Source organism: Cryptomeria japonica, chromosome 3 (assembly GCF_030272615.1).
Source record: "Cryptomeria japonica chromosome 3, Sugi_1.0, whole genome shotgun sequence".
Classification (NCBI taxonomy): domain Eukaryota; kingdom Viridiplantae; phylum Streptophyta; class Pinopsida; order Cupressales; family Cupressaceae; genus Cryptomeria; species Cryptomeria japonica.
Genome location: NC_081407.1, coordinates 973,005,947 through 973,025,666, shown reverse-complemented (window position 1 = coordinate 973,025,666; position 19,720 = coordinate 973,005,947). Strand labels below are relative to the sequence as shown.

At 31.6% G+C, this 19,720-nt stretch overlaps 2 protein-coding genes across 2 annotated transcripts; both read left to right on the top strand.

Moving 5' to 3' along the window:
- The first annotated feature begins 660 nt into the window (after positions 1-660).
- Positions 661-1,574, top strand: LOC131078361 (uncharacterized). The gene has a single exon (XM_058016035.2). It carries the CDS (start codon positions 678-680, stop codon positions 1,455-1,457), a length of 780 nt encoding a protein of 259 aa, XP_057872018.2. The 5' UTR covers positions 661-677; the 3' UTR covers positions 1,458-1,574.
- A 13,613-nt stretch (positions 1,575-15,187) lies between these two features.
- On the top strand, positions 15,188-16,084 carry LOC131078362 (uncharacterized). The gene is made up of 2 exons (XM_058016036.1): positions 15,188-15,388; positions 15,489-16,084. Exons 1-2 carry the CDS (start codon positions 15,253-15,255, stop codon positions 15,725-15,727), a joined length of 375 nt encoding a protein of 124 aa, XP_057872019.1. The 5' UTR covers positions 15,188-15,252; the 3' UTR covers positions 15,728-16,084.
- Positions 16,085-19,720: the final 3,636 nt, after the last annotated feature.

Sequence of the window (19,720 nt, the reverse complement as noted above, 5' to 3'; positions counted from 1 at the left end):
TTCTTAGTTTTAAAATATTTATATATTATTACTTCTTTACCTCTTGTTTACCCTATACTCTTAACTTTGACTGTAAGAAAGGTATTCTTCCATTTTAGTGTTCCACACAAGGGAGCAAAAGCAGCGTTAGACCAAGGAAAGACTGGTTGATTTTTATTCTCTCCGTGTTCTTCCCACACCCCAAAACAAGTTTGACGGAAAGTGAAAACTTGAATGCACGACAGAATCATTCATTTACCCTTCATAACAACAGTAACTACGTCTGCAAATATATATACACCCCCCACCCTAACCACGTACTCAATTCAACTGATTTGAAGTTTATAGCTTTCAGTTTTACTAATTGTATTCAAAGATAACTCTTTTTAAGTTTCGTTGCGAGTCTCATAAGCTACCTACGTCGTTGTAGTACCAAATCAATTTCAATGGAGTCAAATTTGGCAGTGAGTAGTGTGCGAATCACAAGTTTCAGAGAACAACCACCTTCAGTGGAGGGAGTTCAATTAAGAGAGACTCGCTCCTCTTACTTCCTCAATATTAATGTTCAAGGTACATTCTCAATCTCTCTCTATTTTCACATAATTTACAACATACAAAATAGTTCCTTTTCTCTTCTCATCTCACCTGAATATGTGTTCATGCACGCAGGCTTAAGGAAAGAAGATATACAGCTGGAAATGGACAAGGAGCGGTGTTTGGTGATACGTGGAGAGAGGAATTCCCAAGACATGGGAATGCTAAGGTGGAAATGGCGGGTGGTGGAGAGTGGCAGTCCAAGCAAGCCTTTCAAAATCCCAGAGGACGTGAATGTGGTTGGAATAAGAGCCAGCTTTGAGCAGGGTCTCCTCCATCTTGCCATGCCAAAAGTTACCCACAACAGATTTACTCCTTATCACGTCTTCCACATTCACTCCTCCCATCATCCTCCTCTTGCCCATCGCCCACATCAACCTCACAAACAAGAAGAAGAAAATAACATGGGTGATAAATTGGCAAGTATTTCTGGGGATGCCGATATGAAGATTGAGCCATTGTCACCGGGGCATCCAGAAGAAGAAGAAGAAGATGGTAAAATGTTGTCAGAGGTTCCAGCAAGAGAGTATGCACCATCGAATTCTGTGAAATCAGTAGATGATTCAATGAAGAAGGAAGTGTGTGTTTCTCAATCTGAGAATCAACAGGAAGATGTTATGCATGAAAAACGTGGAGATGTAGAAGAGAAAATTGGTAAAGGCATTGAAGCTGAGGGGACAGCAGGGGCCTTTTCCTTCAAGATGACTAGTGCACCAGATTCTCAAGAAAAGCAAACAATGGAACGTGGGCCAGAGAAAAGATTTTATAAAAAAGCAAAAGAAGAAAGAGTTAGGTCTGAGCATCCCAAGCCAGTGTTATGCAAAGGCTTATCACATATATTCTCTGCTATTGCTGCAATTGCTCGTCGTAAGCGGCGGCACTGATAAGAATCATGTGCTTGTCTGGGTTTAGTTTTTTCAGAGAGGATCTCTTTTCTTGTCTATTACATTTATTCTCTTGTGGCTTAAAGCCCACTGCTAAATCTTCATTCTCTGAATGAAATCACGGGAAGAAAAGAATGCCTTATGGCCCCTCCCGGTGTAGTATAAAGTTACATCATATATCTTGAATCTCACTCGTTTCTTTTATTCTTTTGAAAAGATGAAACACTATATACCTTTCACTGTTATGACTTGTACACATACCACCATGATTTTATTCCTTCTTTTCCATTTTAAGTGATTACAGAAAGGTTATTTCATAATCCATATCAGTCATATTCACTTATAAAAGGTGTATCTGAGAATTATTCCACAATGGCCTTTGACCAGCCTAGCTTAAATAGAACAGTGAAGTCCAATCCAAATAACATGCTAACTCCCATTAAACATCTTACTCCAACCTCTTGAGCTGAGTTTAGTAGTTAACTTGGTTTATTTATTTGCAATCAAGTGTGATGTGATTATGATGTATTGTAGATCAATCAATTTTGAAATTGTTCAAAGAGACAAAAATAAATAATGAGAACCACTTACTAATATATGAGCATGTATGTGTGCTACTAATAAATACTATTTTGTCAATACTTTTATCTGAAGGAGATTGAAAGAAAGAAATAAATCTGCTCAACTTTGAGTCATGCTGAAATTTCAAGTTAAATAAATTTCATTAGTTTGATTGTGATTAAATATGTCAAAAAGGAATCTAGGTAAAAGATAGTTCAAGTTATATCTAAACATGTCATAATTATTGAGAAATTATTTTTGTTAACTTTTAGGATCTAAAATATATTTAAAGATTCATTTTCAAATTATTTAACAATAATTATTCATGTTGTATATTTGTTTGGAAAGTTAATTGTAAAGGTTTATGTTACTTCATTTTATGAGTTTTCTAATAGTTATAGTAAGATTCTTAAATGTGTGGTCCACAATTTCTAAATTTTTAAGATATTTTCATATTTTTGGTACAATAGATTTTCATAAGATTCATTTTAAGATGGTTTCAAATACTTCTATGTTTTCCCTAATTTTGAGTTCCCCTAATCACATTGTTGTTATCTTTCTTCTTCTTTTTTACCATTTTATGCTCTTTACATATGTAATCATACTTCTCTTCATTGATTTGACAAACTCTATACTTTATATATAAGGCATATTTTTCCATGGAACAAATAGATAAATAAACATATATTAAGGATGGAATAAGATGTATTTTGGTTAATTACATGGCAGAATATCTATTATAATGACAAATTATAAATTAGAATTCAAATCAAACTTTTTCTTATGATTTTTGAACATTTTTTGTATGATATATTTCATAATTCATTCTTATTAGTTGTTATAAATAAAGGTGAACGCCAAAAATATAAATCTAAAAAGATCATTACAAATATGAAATTTAATCCTTATGATCATGAAAAATAATTCATTCAAAATATCTTAAGGATAGAATAACATTAATGGAGCTCATGAAAAAAATAGTCATATAATAAAATTAACAAACTTTATAGAATCAACACATAATAACAAAATTATGTGGAAAAACCCTTAATGGATAAAAATCCATTGAAGGAAGACAAGATTGTATTAATATTCAAATACATGAGATATATACAATAATATTCCTTATATTTTCAATTCTAGCAGCTTTTATGTACTTCTAAAATACCTCACACATACACCATCCAAGAACCCCAACATATAGAGTTGTAGAGAAGCCTTATGAGACTAAAATGGGCACCTAAATCTATCTTTTAAATTATCCTTTCATTTTCCATTGGTTTTCCCGCATTGGAATGTGAAACATCATTCTAATCACCCCTTTAACTATTTTTCCTTGGCACTAAACTTGGGAAGTTCAACAATCACCTTTTAATCTTTATTATTTTATAATTTATCACCCCCTTTCTATGCATCCACATGAGGTAATAAGAAACAAAGAATAATTAAATTGAAATTACCCATTAACCCCTTCCTTATGAATGCATCTACAACATATAATTGGAACATTCATGCAATGACATAGGATTTACAACGATGATGACACCTTATCGTAACATTATTTTACATATAGTACTTGAATGAGGGTTGTGGCCTCTCTACACCAATAATTTTTTTTTGATCTAATAGACTTGGTCAATGAATCTTCAACTTTCTCTTAGTGTGCACCTTTGTTTGCACTACATGTCCCTTTTCCATCATTTCTTAAACAAAATAGTATTTAAAATCCACATGCCTTGTATGAGCATTATTTAATGGAATTTTTTTCTAAATAAAATGCACTCTAAGTATCACATCTAATTTGAATAGTCCTACAATCAAACCCAATCCTACACACAACCTCTATAACCAAACCACCTCCTTGGAGGCATGTGTAGTAGCCATATACTCTACTTCAATAGTAGAAAATAGAAACATGGGTTGTCTCTTTCTCATCCAACTCATTGCACCACTGAACAAAGTAAATACATAGCCACTAGTAGACCTCTAACTTTCAAGATCATTGACCTAATATGGATCAACATGGCCTCGTACCTCAAAAATTTTATAAACACTATTAGAATGCAAATAAACCAAACAAGAGTTAGAAGTAATTTAAAAATACATTAATACTCTTTTGACAATTCTAATTTTCTCTTCTTAGGTTAGACATAAGCCTTCTTATAACTCCCATTACTTGGGAAATATCTAGCCTAATGCATACCATTGCATACATCAAGCTACCAACCACACAAGCATAAGGCATTTTATACATGTCTTTAAAATAATCCTCAATTTTAGAGCACATGTCTAATATAATATTAGTGCCAACAACTAAAGAAATATTTATTGGCTTATAATCATGCATATTAAATCTACATAGAATAGTCTCAACATGGATACTCTATGCCAACCAAAGCTTTATGTTACCTCTATCTCTCTTGGTTTGTTTTCCAAGTATGTAACTCGCTACCCTTGAATGCATCATCTGAAAAGTAGCTAAAATTTGATTTTAGGCTCACTAACCATTCCTTTTATGTTAAAGTAAAACAACATATCATCCACACATAAGGAACTAATCAGTATCTAACCATCAATACATTTAACATATATACAATTATTTTCCTCATTTCTAAAAAGCCTCAATTTCATCACAAATGAATCAAAAAATCTATACCACATCCAAGGTGATTGCTTCAAGCCATGATAGAGAGGCCTTTTTAACTTGTATCATAGATGTTCCTTTCCTTTTACTTCAAAACCCTTTGGTTGTTACATAAATGTTTCCTCTTCAAGATCCCCATGTAAGAATGTAGTTATGTCATCCATTTACCCTACCCCACTAATTATATGCTACAGTAATGGATAACAAAAATCTAATAAAAGAAAACCTATAAATAGGTGAGAAAATATTACCAAAATCAACTATCTCTCTCTGGGAGTAGCCTTTGGTCAGTAGTTTGGTATTTTATATTTCTAATAAACCATCTACTCCAACAATATTTTTGTAAATTAATTTGAAACCAATAGCATTCCTTCCTTTGGGAAAAGAAACAAGATCATGGTGTCCCATGAATCCAAGGCCATCTTATCTTCTTTCATAGCATCCTACCAAAACTCACTTTCCTCTAAAATAATAGCTTCTTATAGGACCTTTTTTCATCATCAGTATACCTATAAATTAGTTCTTATATCTTTGAGGATCTTCTCAAGGTTTATTATGTATGGGATTCTACTTCTTGTTCTTCAATATTTTCTTCTTTAAGTTATTCTTGTTTTATCTCTTTAATTTGTTGATAACAACCACTCAAATCCTCATCTTGCTCTCCATCCTCTTCCTTATGTTCCACTTCTTCAATATGTACATCTTCATACTTCAATCCAAAGTGAATGGTTTTAATTGGAGTCTTTTTCTTTGGTTGTTTAGATAGAGGAATAGATCTAATGACCATAAATAGGTTAGAGTATTCAATGAAATGAAATATTTTAATCTTTAATAATTTTTTGTCCTCATTCAAATCTAATAGTTTTTCAATATTGGATTGTCTGTTCGACTTCCAATGAAGACATAAATGTAGTGACCATTCAACTTCTTTGAAAGCTTATAAATAAGCTCAATCACAATCCAATAGATAGAGTTACATGCATACAAATCTTAGGACGAGTTTGTCAAGTTGTGACATACATCTCATCTGTCGAGATGTATGTCACAATTTAATAGACGAGGTGTATTTCACAACTTGACAAACTCTTCCTAAGAGTTGTATGCCTCTAACTCTATCTATTGGATTGTAATTGAGCTTATTTATAAGCTTTCAAAGAAGCTGAAAGGTCACTGCATTTATGTCTTCATCGAAAGTCAAAGAGACAATACAATATTGAAAAATTATTACATTTGAATAAGGACAAAAAATGATTAAAGATTAAAATATTTAATTTAATTGAACACTCTGACTTATTTATGATCATCTAAGTTCCCTAAATAATAACATCTCTAGAACAAATGATTTTTTTCTTTAATTCCAAATCTTGTAACCTTTTATATTCTCATCATTTCCTATGAAAATGCATTTATATGCTTTTGGATCCAACCTAGACCAATTTCCTTTGGAATGTGAGCATAAATCTTGCAACCAAAGACCCTTAAGTGTGAAACACATGATTTTTCACCTATTCATATCTCATAAGGATTTGTATAAATATTTGTACAAGGAGATCTATTAAAACTAAGTAACAATAAGTAAAAGAAAATCTTGCCTAAAAGTATCTATCAAAATATGTACCACTTAGCATAGGGTTGGTTCTTTCTTTTAGGGTTTAGCTCACTCTCTCTTCCAAAATATTTTTCTCAAGTGTATACATAGTATTTTTCTACTTGAGCATACATTCATGCTTACAAAAATTATCAATATGCTTAGAACAATACTTATGTAATAACCCACTTAACTTAATCCAAAAACTCAACTGATTTTTTTTTAGATGATGATTACTTATTCTAACCTATTCTTAATTATGTTTGATTCAATCACATACTCAGGTACATCTGTCAAAATGAGATAGGAATCCATCCAACCAGGATGGGCACCTAACCATATGGGTTAGACATCTATCCATACAAGACAAGGCATCTAATCATACGGGTTAGGCATCTAACCATACGGGTTAGGCATCTATCCATACGGGACACAAGGTTTCATCTATCCAATCCGGGATAGGCATCTACCCACATGGGGTAGGCATCTATTCATAAGAATAGGATATGCTCTGGCCAAAGACTTTCGACTCATCGGGACCATCCGGGTCCTAAGCCACTCTCTAAAGACTACACTCCCCTACTAGAAGTGCACCGAGGTCGCCATCCTTAGGAGTATTAAAATAATTACATAAACAAGATTTAGTTCCATCTCAAAATTTGGCCTAAAGCCTCGAGAAGTCAAGCGAATCCATACGGGATTCCTTCTGAGTATGCATTGAATTAATTTTAACCTTTCAATTATTATTTGCACCATTTGATTAAAAGACCAAGGAGCTTCAAGAACCAACTACTCGCCCATAACCAAAACCTAATCCCCATCCCCGAATGCCTGAGTACAAGGGACAACTCCGTCCCTAGACTACCTACATACCCGTTTCGACACGGGATCAAGGCGCAACATATGTAGTTTTGGTTTCTAAACTATGGTTTAATGTAAACTATATGGTGGGTATGCAAACTTTCTAGGGTCAATGTCCCAGACAGTTTCTCTGCGGTTGCTACCCACGATGGTAGCTCTATAGAAAAAAAAAGCTCAAGATGGCGTTTTTCTTATGGCCTAAAATAACTAAGTCCTATTTCCTATTAAATATGTCACCCTTAATCCATTATCATCCATTGAAATCATCAAGATAAAATAAATATTAAATATCTTCACACACATCCAAACCCTAATGGGGTTATCTAAAGTTCAATTGATCAGATGCAAATTCATTTAAAAATTAATCTTTTTAGATTATCGATCCAAGGGGGATTACCCGCCCCTTGGTTTTAACTTCCTTACGACCCTTATTACTCCCCAATGATTTATAGGGACGATGCCATAGATGTCATTGTTGTGGCTTTATTAGGTGTTAAGTGCAGTAGTTCAATACGACGACATTACCCATAAGCATGACCCAGAGGCACCATAGATATCGAATGCTGCTAGGTTTTTGTTTCCATCACCTCTTGTTTAGTTATCTATCTAAGTACTTATTAAGCTTAAGAAACACTATGAAATGAAACTATTATACTACTGAAAACTTAAATAAACATTATCCTAGTGCAACCTGAAATTGAGATCATTATTGCAAAGACTTGAAAACAAACAAAATCTATGAAATGAGGAACCTCTTGAAAATGCCAACCCATTTCCTAATAGAAGATTACTATTCAAATTGTGAGGACCATTATATCTAACTTCTTGAAAATAAATTGCATGATAATAATAAATAAGTAACTTGCATAATACAATAAATGCATAACTTGTGTAACTTGCAAAAAAAATGTAACTTACATGAAAGATTAACAAATGTTCAATTTCTAAAATGAGGACAAATTATAATCAAATATTGATTTGTTTATTTGAGTAAACAATTGATTAAGGGAACCAAGGAATTAGACAATTTTGATCAATATTTAACTTAAATTTGATGATGATTGCAATATAAATTAATAATTTATAATAAAATAAAAAATGCTAATAACCCATTAAATCTTAACTATTTAGATGAGTCTGATGTATAAATTTAGTTCCCTTTATTCAACAAAATTAAGGAGATTGTTAACACTAATTAATACTAATGTTCTTACAAAATAGATTATATCTTGCAACTTATCTCCAAATTTAAATGTTAATTAAATTCATCTATACTAAATACTTTGCGACATAAATGTAACTTCGCCTTTACTATTTTTATATATCTTTAACTATTCATAGATTGATTATTCTCAAATGTCTTGTATACTCTATATCTTGAGTTTTAACCTTGCGAAAACAAATATATCCAAATTCTTGAATTGAGGAAACTTTAGCTAAACATTACTTCATATTTCTTGAAATACAAAAAGTGTGTAACTAAACAAAAATTTACTTGGGAGGTAAATTCTTTTAACCCTTAACACCTGCACTAATTTTTGAAGTATACTAAAGGGTATTTCCATTTATTATTAATTGAGACTAAATAGTGATATTTGATGAAAAATAACTTGTACTATAGAATAAGTGTATCATTGATGAAGTATCATTTTCCTATCTTTTGTTTCCCTAAGATAAATTAACCTATTTAATAAGAAGATTTAACCATTATATCTACATCCTAAGAAAGATTAATTTTAGATAGTAGGTTTCTTAATGTTTTATTATCTAATGAAATTCTAAATGTGTTAATTGACTCTTTGCCTTATACAATATTTATCCCTTCAAAACCCCAGAGGGGTTTTCTTTTCCATCATGAAGGGAAGGTCAAAATTTGCAACTTAAATTCTCATCAATAGAACCCTAATAGGTGACCCTTTGGCATGAGTTAGGTTCATTAAACTTCTCTTAAAAGATTAATTACCACTTAATATAATTAATAATCAATTTTCTTATCCACTAAGGAAAACATTTTAAAGCAAAACCCCTTTTAATTAATAAATGCATTCTAATAATATAAGTTTCAACTATTAAGAAGAAAAAAAACGTTTATAATCCCCCAAGTTATAAATTAATTCCAATAATAAGTTTGTTTGTTTTTTCTTAAGAGAAAATTACCCAATGTTCAAATTGATTTTAATAATACAAATAAACAAATTATAAGTAAATTTAAATATTAGGCTAATAAGTTATTGGTATTCAATCTTTTTGTGTTTAATAAAATTTAGAAGGATAACAGGTTATTTTTATTATTATCTCTTTTATAGTATAATGAATAAAGCAAGAAGATTTTCATAACAAGATCAATTGAAAAATAGAAATGATTCTGTCATAGCTTATTAACTATTTTATAGGAAAAACAAAAACAAAAATCAATCTCATTTCCAATTTTGTGAAGCCAAATCACATTTTCAAATAACTCTATTATCATTCACCAATCATTTTATAAAATAATATAAATTATATTTACATTCTATTTTGTGAAACCAAAATTACAAATTTAACATAGAAATAATTCTATTATTATTGATTATTTACCTTTAAAATAACATAAATCCTTTTTAAAAAAAAACTAAATGGCCAAAAGATACACTTTTATATATATATATATATATATATATATATATATATATATAAAGGATTCTTAAGATAAAAGATAACTGCATTTACCAACAAATGAATCTATTGTACATTTTGCAGTCACAGATACTATGCAGAAGGACATGCCAGATAAAAGATTTTGCAGAGATAGAGAGGAAGCTTATTGCAAGTTATATATTTCACAAAGATTTCACAGAGACAGAGAGGAAGTCTATAGTATGTATGTATATATATATATATATATTGTTTGAGAAATTTTTGAAAGATTAAATCTTCATGATATGCTTGGGATGGAGGCAAAGAAGGTTTTCTCAGGAAGAAATCAACTAAATATATAATATCATCTTCAGAGGGGGAGAAAATTTGTTTTATTCAACTCATAGGGAATAATGAATACAAATGAAATGTTTTCTCAAAAGAGCAGTATACATTCACAGGAAGGTAAGACTGATCATAGAGGGGAATGAGAGGGATTTAATATTTAATCAAATCTACATTCAGAGAGGAGAAATGAATTTATTTATAGGTAAAAATAATTAAGGAAAAATAACTTCGATCCACAGGTGAAAAACAGAGAGATGAGATTTTCATAGAGTAGTAAGATTGATTTAAAATTTTCACTCAATTGATCAAACTCACATTTGAGAGAGTTAAGTTTAATTCACAGAAAATAGTCAAATAGAGAACATCATACAATCACAGAAGAAAAAAGAGGTTATTCCCCAAAATATTTTAATAAATTAAAATATATTTCTTTTTTTTTTAAAGAAAAAAATCAACAAGAATCCAATTTTTATCTTTTTTTTCTTTCTTTCCTAAGAAAATTAAATATATAATAAAGATATGTATTACAACATTTATCCCAAATTAAATAAAAAAGAGTTTAACTTTGTTTTAAAACAAATTCTAAATTTTTTTATATAAATGAAGATCTAAAAGAAATATAGAAGCTATATTCTTCATAATAATAATAATTATTTTTTTTTCACATGAAAAATTAAGGAAAGCAATAGAAGAGAACCTTGATCGATGAAGTTTGATGTTGAAACCTCTCCAAATATCCAAGATAGTTTTCCTTTATCCTTCCTTGCAACTTGGTGAAAATTCTTCAAAACAACTACTTAACAGTTCTACAAAAGAAATCCTACTACTTTCTACAAGAACTTGAGAAATTTTTCTTCAAAAAATAAATCAACTCCTTTTTTTTTCAAAACTTGTATGTATTATATAGAAAAGATCCCTCAATTCCTCTATCAAGAGAATTAATTGAAAGAAATGATTCTTTTTCCTAAATTATCTTCATGCAAAATTGATTGATCACTAAATGGAGGAGTTACATGCAAGAAAATGGAGAATGAAGATTCCCTCTAGAAGCTTCCAATTTCTCCTACAACATGTGCTAAATTAACATATTGAGAAAATAAGAATTTTCAAAATTAATTTCATGCAAAATGATTGTTGTCATAGTGGGGGTTACACTTGACCATGCATTTAAAATTTGAATTTGAGATTCTTTCTCAAAAATATTTTCATGCAAGACATATTCCTTACAACTTGTCATAGTGGTAGCTACATTTGACCATGCATTTAAAATCTGATTTTGAATTCATTTCTAGAATCTTCTTATTTCTCCTACACCATGTGCTCAATTATAATATTGAGGAAATAAATAACTTCCAAATAAATTATGACCTCACATGCAAGTCACCACTTAAATTCCTTTTTATTTAAAAACTTCAACCTCATTTCAATTTATCTTTTCTTTCTAACATTACTCATAATATTTATTATAATAATAGTAGTAGTAGTAGTGATAAAATTAATAATAATAACAACAACAACAAGACATATCAAGGTCCAAAAAGAGGGTTATGACAACTTACCTCCATTATTTGATCTCAACACCTTTATTTTACAATCTAATTATTTTTCCAATGTCTTTAAATTCTTTGAAATTATAAAACACTTTAGATTTATTATGCATAAAATATACCTAGGTTTATCTTGAGTTATCATTAATGTAAGTCACATAATAGAAAGATTTATAAATAAAATCAAAATCTACCTAACCTATTTATATGGAAAAGAGATGGACAACTCTAGCTAGTAACTTAACTAGAACCAAACTCTCTTCCATAAAATATTGGAATACAAATGGACCAAGGGTGCATTATGCTTTACTAACTCTAATCAAAGAGAGTCAAGAGACTTGACATCTATTCATTTTACGCATAGAAGATTGATTGATTGATTTAGATGGGAGATATTTAGGTCTTAAAGAATGCATGAATGATAACATGATACATAATAAAATAGAATTGTAAATAGATAAGAAGCTACGAATAGGTACATAAATAAAACTAGAAAATGGAGGTGCACCTATGATAGTAAGTAGAGCTTGAAACTACCGATCCAATGAGCTAGGTGCTTTAGTATAGAAGGTGTCCAATTATAAAATTTTGTCTAGATCTATTATAAAGAGATGAAAAACTCTTGTTCCTCCTAATTTCAACTTAAACATGCAGGACTAGAGTGACAGGTGTCATAATCTAGGCATTTTCTTCAAAATATACTTTGCTAGCCTCTATTTCAAAATGACTAGTCCTCTTGGATGTGCTATCTGGTTTGGAATTTTGAATTTGAACCTGTATAAACACAAAGAAAGACAAAATGGTTGTGGCTATATAGGGGCTTTCCATAGTGAAACCCCCATTTTGGTGTTTCCAACTCCACTAATAGCCTTGGTGAATCTAAGATAAAAATGTGTTCTCTCAACCTTAAGTGTGTCTAAGATTGTCGCAAGCAATCGAGTGCATGAACATAAACAAGAGCCCTACTCAAGTGTTTTACAATGAACCCCAAATGAGGCAATTAAAAGGTGGTGTACAAACCAACTAAAAATGCAGGAATCACATAAACGATAATGAATAAGTAATAAAGATTGGATTTAAAGCTAAAACTCAGAAATGCAAGAATGACATGTAATCATACAAATATTTTGAGGAGAGTTACAAGCTAATCACCAGTTAGTAATTTCTTATCATCTTCAAATATTCCTTGAATCTTCCATCATGATGAATTATAATTGATGAAGACTTCAAGATGTTGTTGATTATTCGTTAGATTCACAAACTTGTAGACTCAAATTAGTAGAGTTTTCACTATCAAAAGGAGTGCATTTCATGTATTTAAATATATGTATATCCAAACAAGGAAAGCTACTATCTTATATATGAGTTACAAGGTTAATGCTAATAAAAACCTAACATCAAGTTTGATCATAATATAAAAATGAGACCAAAATTTGAAATTAGACACTTGAAATATTAAAATATCTAAGATATTTCAATAGGTAAAGTGAGATAATCAACATAGTCCCTCCAAAATAGGCTCTTTAAAAGTGGGATGCAAGTTTTTAGCCCCCTAATATTAGATCTAGTCCTATTTTTTTTTGATGATGATTAAATGTAGAATAATATATTGGAATTTTGAACTAGAGAAGGATACATCTCCTCGACTTGGGGTTCAAGGCTAGAAATGGTGCTAAGAATGTCTAGGGGAGTGGGAACTAAAGCATTTGGTAAGAAGAGTGTAAAATTGGACTCATCATTAATGAGTATGATTTCTGACACTACATTTAGCCCCCACTTTAGTAGCCATATGACACTATGTGAATATGCAAGCTAAAGAATAGAAAAGTAAGCATTGATGAAAGAGGATACTCACAAGGAAGTCGAACAAAGCCCATATTGTAGCAATACCTACAATAAAAAGTTAGGAATTGCATCTTGCAAAACCAATTTGTTGGAAAAATCAAAATAACCTAACATTCTTACTAAGATTGATCAAATACAAGGGTAGATATATGCCCCCCATGATTCTACTTTCTTATTGTGCAGGTAGAAGCAAGGTATCATGCATATCACATTGAATTGTGAAAAAGAGGTGATGGAAAATATCTTCAATAGGGTCATTTATGAAAACACAACATGTTAAAGAGTATCTAGTATGAACAAGAGTGAAATCACAATTTGAATACAACAAATGACACATGAATTAGAGTCCTCTAGGTCAAGTTATGATGAAATGATTGAAGTATTATAAATGAGGGTTTGGAGATAACTTACCTTAAATAATGAAAGCTTTTAACTCTTCAATTATTCATTTTACTTATTTAGTTTTGTCACTATTGCAAGGAAGTCCACACGAGCATGAGAGAAAGGATGACATGTAAGAGAGAGTATCAACCACCTATACTTGAGATGTTTAGGCAACACATTATGGAGGGCTTCCAAACCAATGAGGTAGGCCACACTCACTTTGCCATGTAGTTTATTTGTTGACTTTTTAGTTGACCAAATTTGGCATTGTGGGGTCACCGTTTTGAGTGCCATAGTCCTTCTTAGGTACCATAGTCTAGATTAGGTGCCATGGTCCAATCTAGGTGCCATAGTCTAGATTGGGTGTCATTATTCTAGGACTAAAAGACACTTTTTTCTATCTTAATATCTTTGTTTAGAGTTGTAAATTTGTCTCATCTAAGGGGTTCAATTGACAAGAATTTTACCCTTGTAAGTTGATGTATTCCTAAAGGTATTTGTAAACACTAGCTATCCTAAAAGCTGCATTTAAATATCAACGATTAAGTGAGATGCAATAGTTTATGAAGTACTAAAGTAATCTCATGAGTTACATGGTCACTTTCACAAAGAATATTACTTCTAAATATATGAAGATTAATTCAATACGTATGGATTTGAACCAAAATGGTAGACACGTAATGATTCAAAAATAAAATAAAATCTTTATTTCAAATATCTTAGAAATAAAAAATATTAAAAAACTCTTTCTTGACATCTATTATAAGATTTAATGTTTATCAAAATCTAACTAAACATTATTTTTTGTTTAAAATATAATCAACCCCAACTTCTACTTAACCTAAACTAATTATTAAATCAATATTTAATTAACTTACATTTATATAAAAAAGCAAATTTATTTCTTCACATATCTATTAAAAAACCTCGTCAAAAAGAGAATGAATTATTTATTTTTCCTTTTAAATATACCAATGATCACTTTATATAGATTTTCCATTTATATAGAAAAAGGTCATTTTATATAGACAACAAAATTTTAGAATCCAATAAACGACTAAAAGAAGTCGACTACAGAAAGGCACAAGCTTGCTCAAAATATCTTAGATGGAGCATCTTCTAAAACGTTAACTCAGGCTATGTGCTTTTCCCTTAATCCATCTCATTTGTGTATTTCCATATTCCATTCTTGGGCCATTCTCTTTTACTTGGGTAAAAAGAGAGCCATTGACATTAACTCACGCATAGAATCATTTTCTTCACAAGCGAACACTATATTTATACGTCGCTCTATTTGCTTCTCTCTCTAACAAAAGTCTTTCACTAATTTTACAGCCATTATCATTTCTACAAGAATTTCATAGCTCGTTCTTATTGTGTTTATTTGGTTCTGAAGCTACAATGGAGTTGAATTTGGCATTGACTTCTCAACGCAGAAGAAGTTGTAGACCTCGCCGGCCTCGAGTTGAAGGATTTTGTGGCGATGTTAGATTGAGAGAGACTCGCTGCTCCTACTTTCTCAATCTCATCCTTCCAGGTAGATGAATTATACATTCTTATACTTTGCTACATTCAATCTTTCTATTCTTTTGAGAAGCATACTAATTAAAGAAAGGCATATTCTTTATGTTGTGCAGGTTTAAGAACGGATGAAATAGAGGTGGAGATGGATAAGGAGAGGGGTCTCATATTACGTGGAGAAAGTTATTGCAAAGAGGTGGGAATGCTTAAGTGGAGGTGGCGCCTCATGTCTAAGAGAGGAAAGCATTTCAAAATTCCAGAGGATGTCAACGTGGGCGCCACAAGAGGTAGACTTGAGCGACACATTTTGCATCTTGTCATGCCCAAATATAGGCACAGAAGATTCAGTCCTTAAAATGTCATTCACATTCATCGTGATGCCCACCAAGTGAAATCACAAGCTGCTTCATCTCCGGGTGCTGTGAAAGTGGACGGTTCGTCATTGTGTTGTTCGAATACGAGTGAAATCATTAACAAGGACACAATCTATTCTTCAAAGAGCTGTGTGTCAAATTCGCAGGGAACAATGCAACAATATCGCAGGACTAGAAGGAGAAGTATAAAGAAAATCACTGCAAACAGCCAAAGGGTAGAATAGTAAATGAACTTGTTATTCGTAGATCCCAACCATTCTTTGTAAATAAAATACTCAGTCTTGCCTTGGCACTATGTCTCCAAGGATGTCTCAAGCATGGGATAGACCATGCCTGAATTGTAAATTGATCCCTGTACAAGTAGTAAATACTTTGCTTGTTCCCGAAGCCCGGGAAGAAAAAAGAAGTGTATTCACATCTTTGTATAAATATGTAAAAAATGTTTCTATTCAACTCGTCTTCTTGAAAATGAATGACATTTCCTGTCTTTTATCACTTTGTTTTAGATTTTAGAATTTGAAAGTTTATGGATGATTTTTAATGGATTTATGATGAAAACTTATAATCTACTAGCTGAAATTTAATTTAGAGCATTGCAAGAGTAAGAAAATAATACTTACACATAGCGGATAATAAAGAGGTTTAAAGGAATATGAAAAAGAACGAGGAGAGTAAGATAAAGGTAGTCTTTATATTGTATATTTGGTGATGGAAGTGACAAAGGTAGTGCTAATATGATGATGGGGTAATCTCAATTATTTGATGAATATGAATACAAGATTTGGCATGATTGGCAATAGGTTCCATAACCATGGGTGAAATTATGGGAGAAGTACATGTGTGAGAAGCATCATAGTCACTATATTGATAAGGTTTTGTAGTGCTTGATATTTATTGGTAGAATTCTCTTGCACACTTGTATGTACAAAAACAAGCTAAATGACTACCTAGAAATGTTCAAGCACATAGGAGGAAGAGTGATTAATTGAGTCTCCAAGAGGATACTCAGGAGAGTCATCAAGTTGTGTGCAAGATTTTTTATTGCATGGTATGGGAGAAGGTAGATGATTTGAAATATGCTTAGAAGAAGTGGATGGTAATGGGTTTGGGCAAGGGATCAATGAATATGTAGTAGTAGGTAAAGAAGATGATGAAATATATTGGGAAAGGTTCACATCTAGCTAAGGTCATTCAGGTATAGGTGAATGTATAAGGGATAAGGAATCATGCAAAGAATTCTCATTGTCTAATATTGAAAAACTATCAGCCAACATTATGTCGATAAATTGGTTAATGATTCTATCATGTTCTAGATTGTCATTAGGAAGAGTAAATCAAAGGGAAATAGGTTATGGATGAGGAAAAGGTATATTATGAAATGGAAAATGTAGAAGTTGATTTTAAAAATATCGGTGGGCCTCATCATTAATTGAAGTAGAAATTCCATAAGTGGAAACAGTATAGTCATGTAGGGTGAAGAAATATGAACATAGAAGATCACTATAGTTAAGAAGGGGATAAGAGAGGAATTTAATATACCACGAGAGATCCAAAGGGTTTGAATATGTAACCTTTGGATGCCTACTATTATAAAAAATAGTTAATTCTTTACAAATAAATAGTTTATCATAAATGATAAAATCACTCATGGTATGAGAGACAGGATGAAAGAAGAGAGTACAAGAGAGAATTAAATTAAGGAGAACGAGGAAGAGTCTTATTCCAAATAGAATCTAACACATAAATGTTATCTAACAAGACAAGCAAGAAATGGTATCTGAAATGAAACTATTGGTTTTTTGCTTCAAAATACAAAAAATATAAATAAATGAAGAATATCAAGTATAAAAACAAGCTTGAAGGAAGGGTAAGTGCACAAAGATGGTGGTGAAAAAGGGGGGTATAACTGGACACTTTTTTTCTGAAATCAGGTGAACCTGAACTTAGAGGCAAAATTTGAAAGTCATCCACTCAAGATATGAAGATAATAAAACAACAAATATTGTAGTACTCTGAATCTAGTTTCCAAACTACTAAACTTTTTCAAAATTGGATAAGATTAAGGGGGTCAAATCCTTCACGCACGAAAAAATGACCCTAATTTGTTTTGAAAAAAATAACATAGTGTCTGACGTGCGCATCAAAAAAGTCATAGTTAGATTTAGTATTTTGACAAATCCTTTGGCAGAAAGATAGTTAAGAGTGAGCACTAGAAGATGTGTATTTTTTTGTAATTTTTTGTTTAGTGTTTTTTTTTAATGATTTTTCCAATCGAGCACATCCTGAAAATTAGGTACATGTTCTTGCGCGAAGCATAAGTTGCACTAAACAAATCGAAAATACAATTTATTTATTTTTAATTGTAAATAATCAAGTGCAATACAATAATATATAAAGTTTTTTAAATTTGGATAAGTATATCAAAAGTTATTCAAAAAATGGTGCACCTATGTCTGTGAGAACTATGGAGACACTAGTAAAAGAAATTCAATAATAATATGTTATTGTTGTTCAAATTGAAAACAAATTATATGGTTAGAAAGCTCAGAAGATGGGTGAAAATATGGTGGCAATTTTATAAATACCCACTTTATGAAGTGTAAACTTGATGATGACAAAGTCGATAAACCAAGTTGATAAAATAAAACATGTCAAAAATGAGAGAAATGGAGGGAAATCAAACTTCCAATCCGTAGCTTTGTCATCCAGGACTATTTCCAAGCCTAAATAGTCAAAAGCGCATATGGGGTACTTATAGTGTAAGCAGGGTGTATGCGCTTATTTCCCTATAAACAGCTTGTATGTGCTATTGTATAATATGATATTCTATATATAATATGTGTATATACATATAATATATGTAATATATAATATGGGTATAATATTGCATTGTATATATAATATGTTTATATACATATAATAAATGTATATATAATATATTAAACATATATATACACATGTAAGTGTATCATCTCTCCCTCTCTCTCTCTCTCTCTCTCTCTCTCTCTCTCTCTCTCTCCATAACCCATCCCTCTTTCTCTTCTTCTCTCCCTCCATACCCCACTGCAACTGTGTCTGCACTTCTATAGAAGTAAGTGAATTTATTTCTTGTCTACAACTTCCTCTTTGATTTTTATCATGTATCCTCTCCTAAAAAAATTGACTGATGGATTTTTCTATGTATATTGAATAGGAGGAATAAGATTTGAAATTGAACCACGGGTGTATTACCATGACAAACAAGGAAACCTGTAGCAATATTCTTCTCGAATGTGTTTTTAATGAGCGGAGCAGATGTGGAAAATAGTGTCAACAAAGCAACATGATGAGTCAGAGTACCTGCAATATGTTTTTTAGAAGAAAACAATAGGTAGGAAGAGAAACAGGGAGAGTAACACAGATGATGTCCCATAGAATTATAGTGGTGGGTATGCGAGAGTTCCCATGTTGTTACACAACGCCTGTCACCTAAAGAAATTAAAGTTTGTTGTATGCATGGCAGTGGTAGTATATGAAGATCATCACTTGTCAAATAGCTTGGAATGGTACATACCCATGAAAGAAATCAAGTGTGTAATTCCTATAGTCACAATCGAGATCAGTCTCATAACCTTGCAAATTTAATAGCATCATATGTTTTAGAACTTAGGCAGTACTCTTAGGGTTAGGTCAAGCTCTTACACTTGCTTTTTAGTGAAGCCTCGTTGTTTGTTCGCTTGGAGTCTCGTTGTATGATGATCTATTCATAACTTTAAATTTAATATATCATTTTATTAGCCCACCATATGACCCCTTAAGTGTCATTAGAGGTCATATTATTTCCTAAGAGGGTCATATGGTATCCTGTGACCCCCTTAAGACCCCTCCTCTTTCCCTCCCCCCTACTCTCTCTCTCTCTCTCTCGCAGTCTAACTCTCTCTCTCTCTCTCTCTCTCTCTCTCCTTTCCTCCATACCCCTTCTTCTCTCCCACCCC

Bases quoted from the DNA above. Each gene is read 5' to 3' on its own strand.
- LOC131078362 (XM_058016036.1), top strand. From the start codon at position 15,253: ATGGAGTTGAATTTGGCATTGACTTCTCAACGCAGAAGAAGTTGTAGA. The intron at 15,389-15,488 runs GTAGATGAATTA...TATGTTGTGCAG, and splicing joins TCTCAATCTCATCCTTCCAG to GTTTAAGAACGGATGAAATA.
- LOC131078361 (XM_058016035.2), top strand. From the start codon at position 678: ATGGACAAGGAGCGGTGTTTGGTGATACGTGGAGAGAGGAATTCCCAA.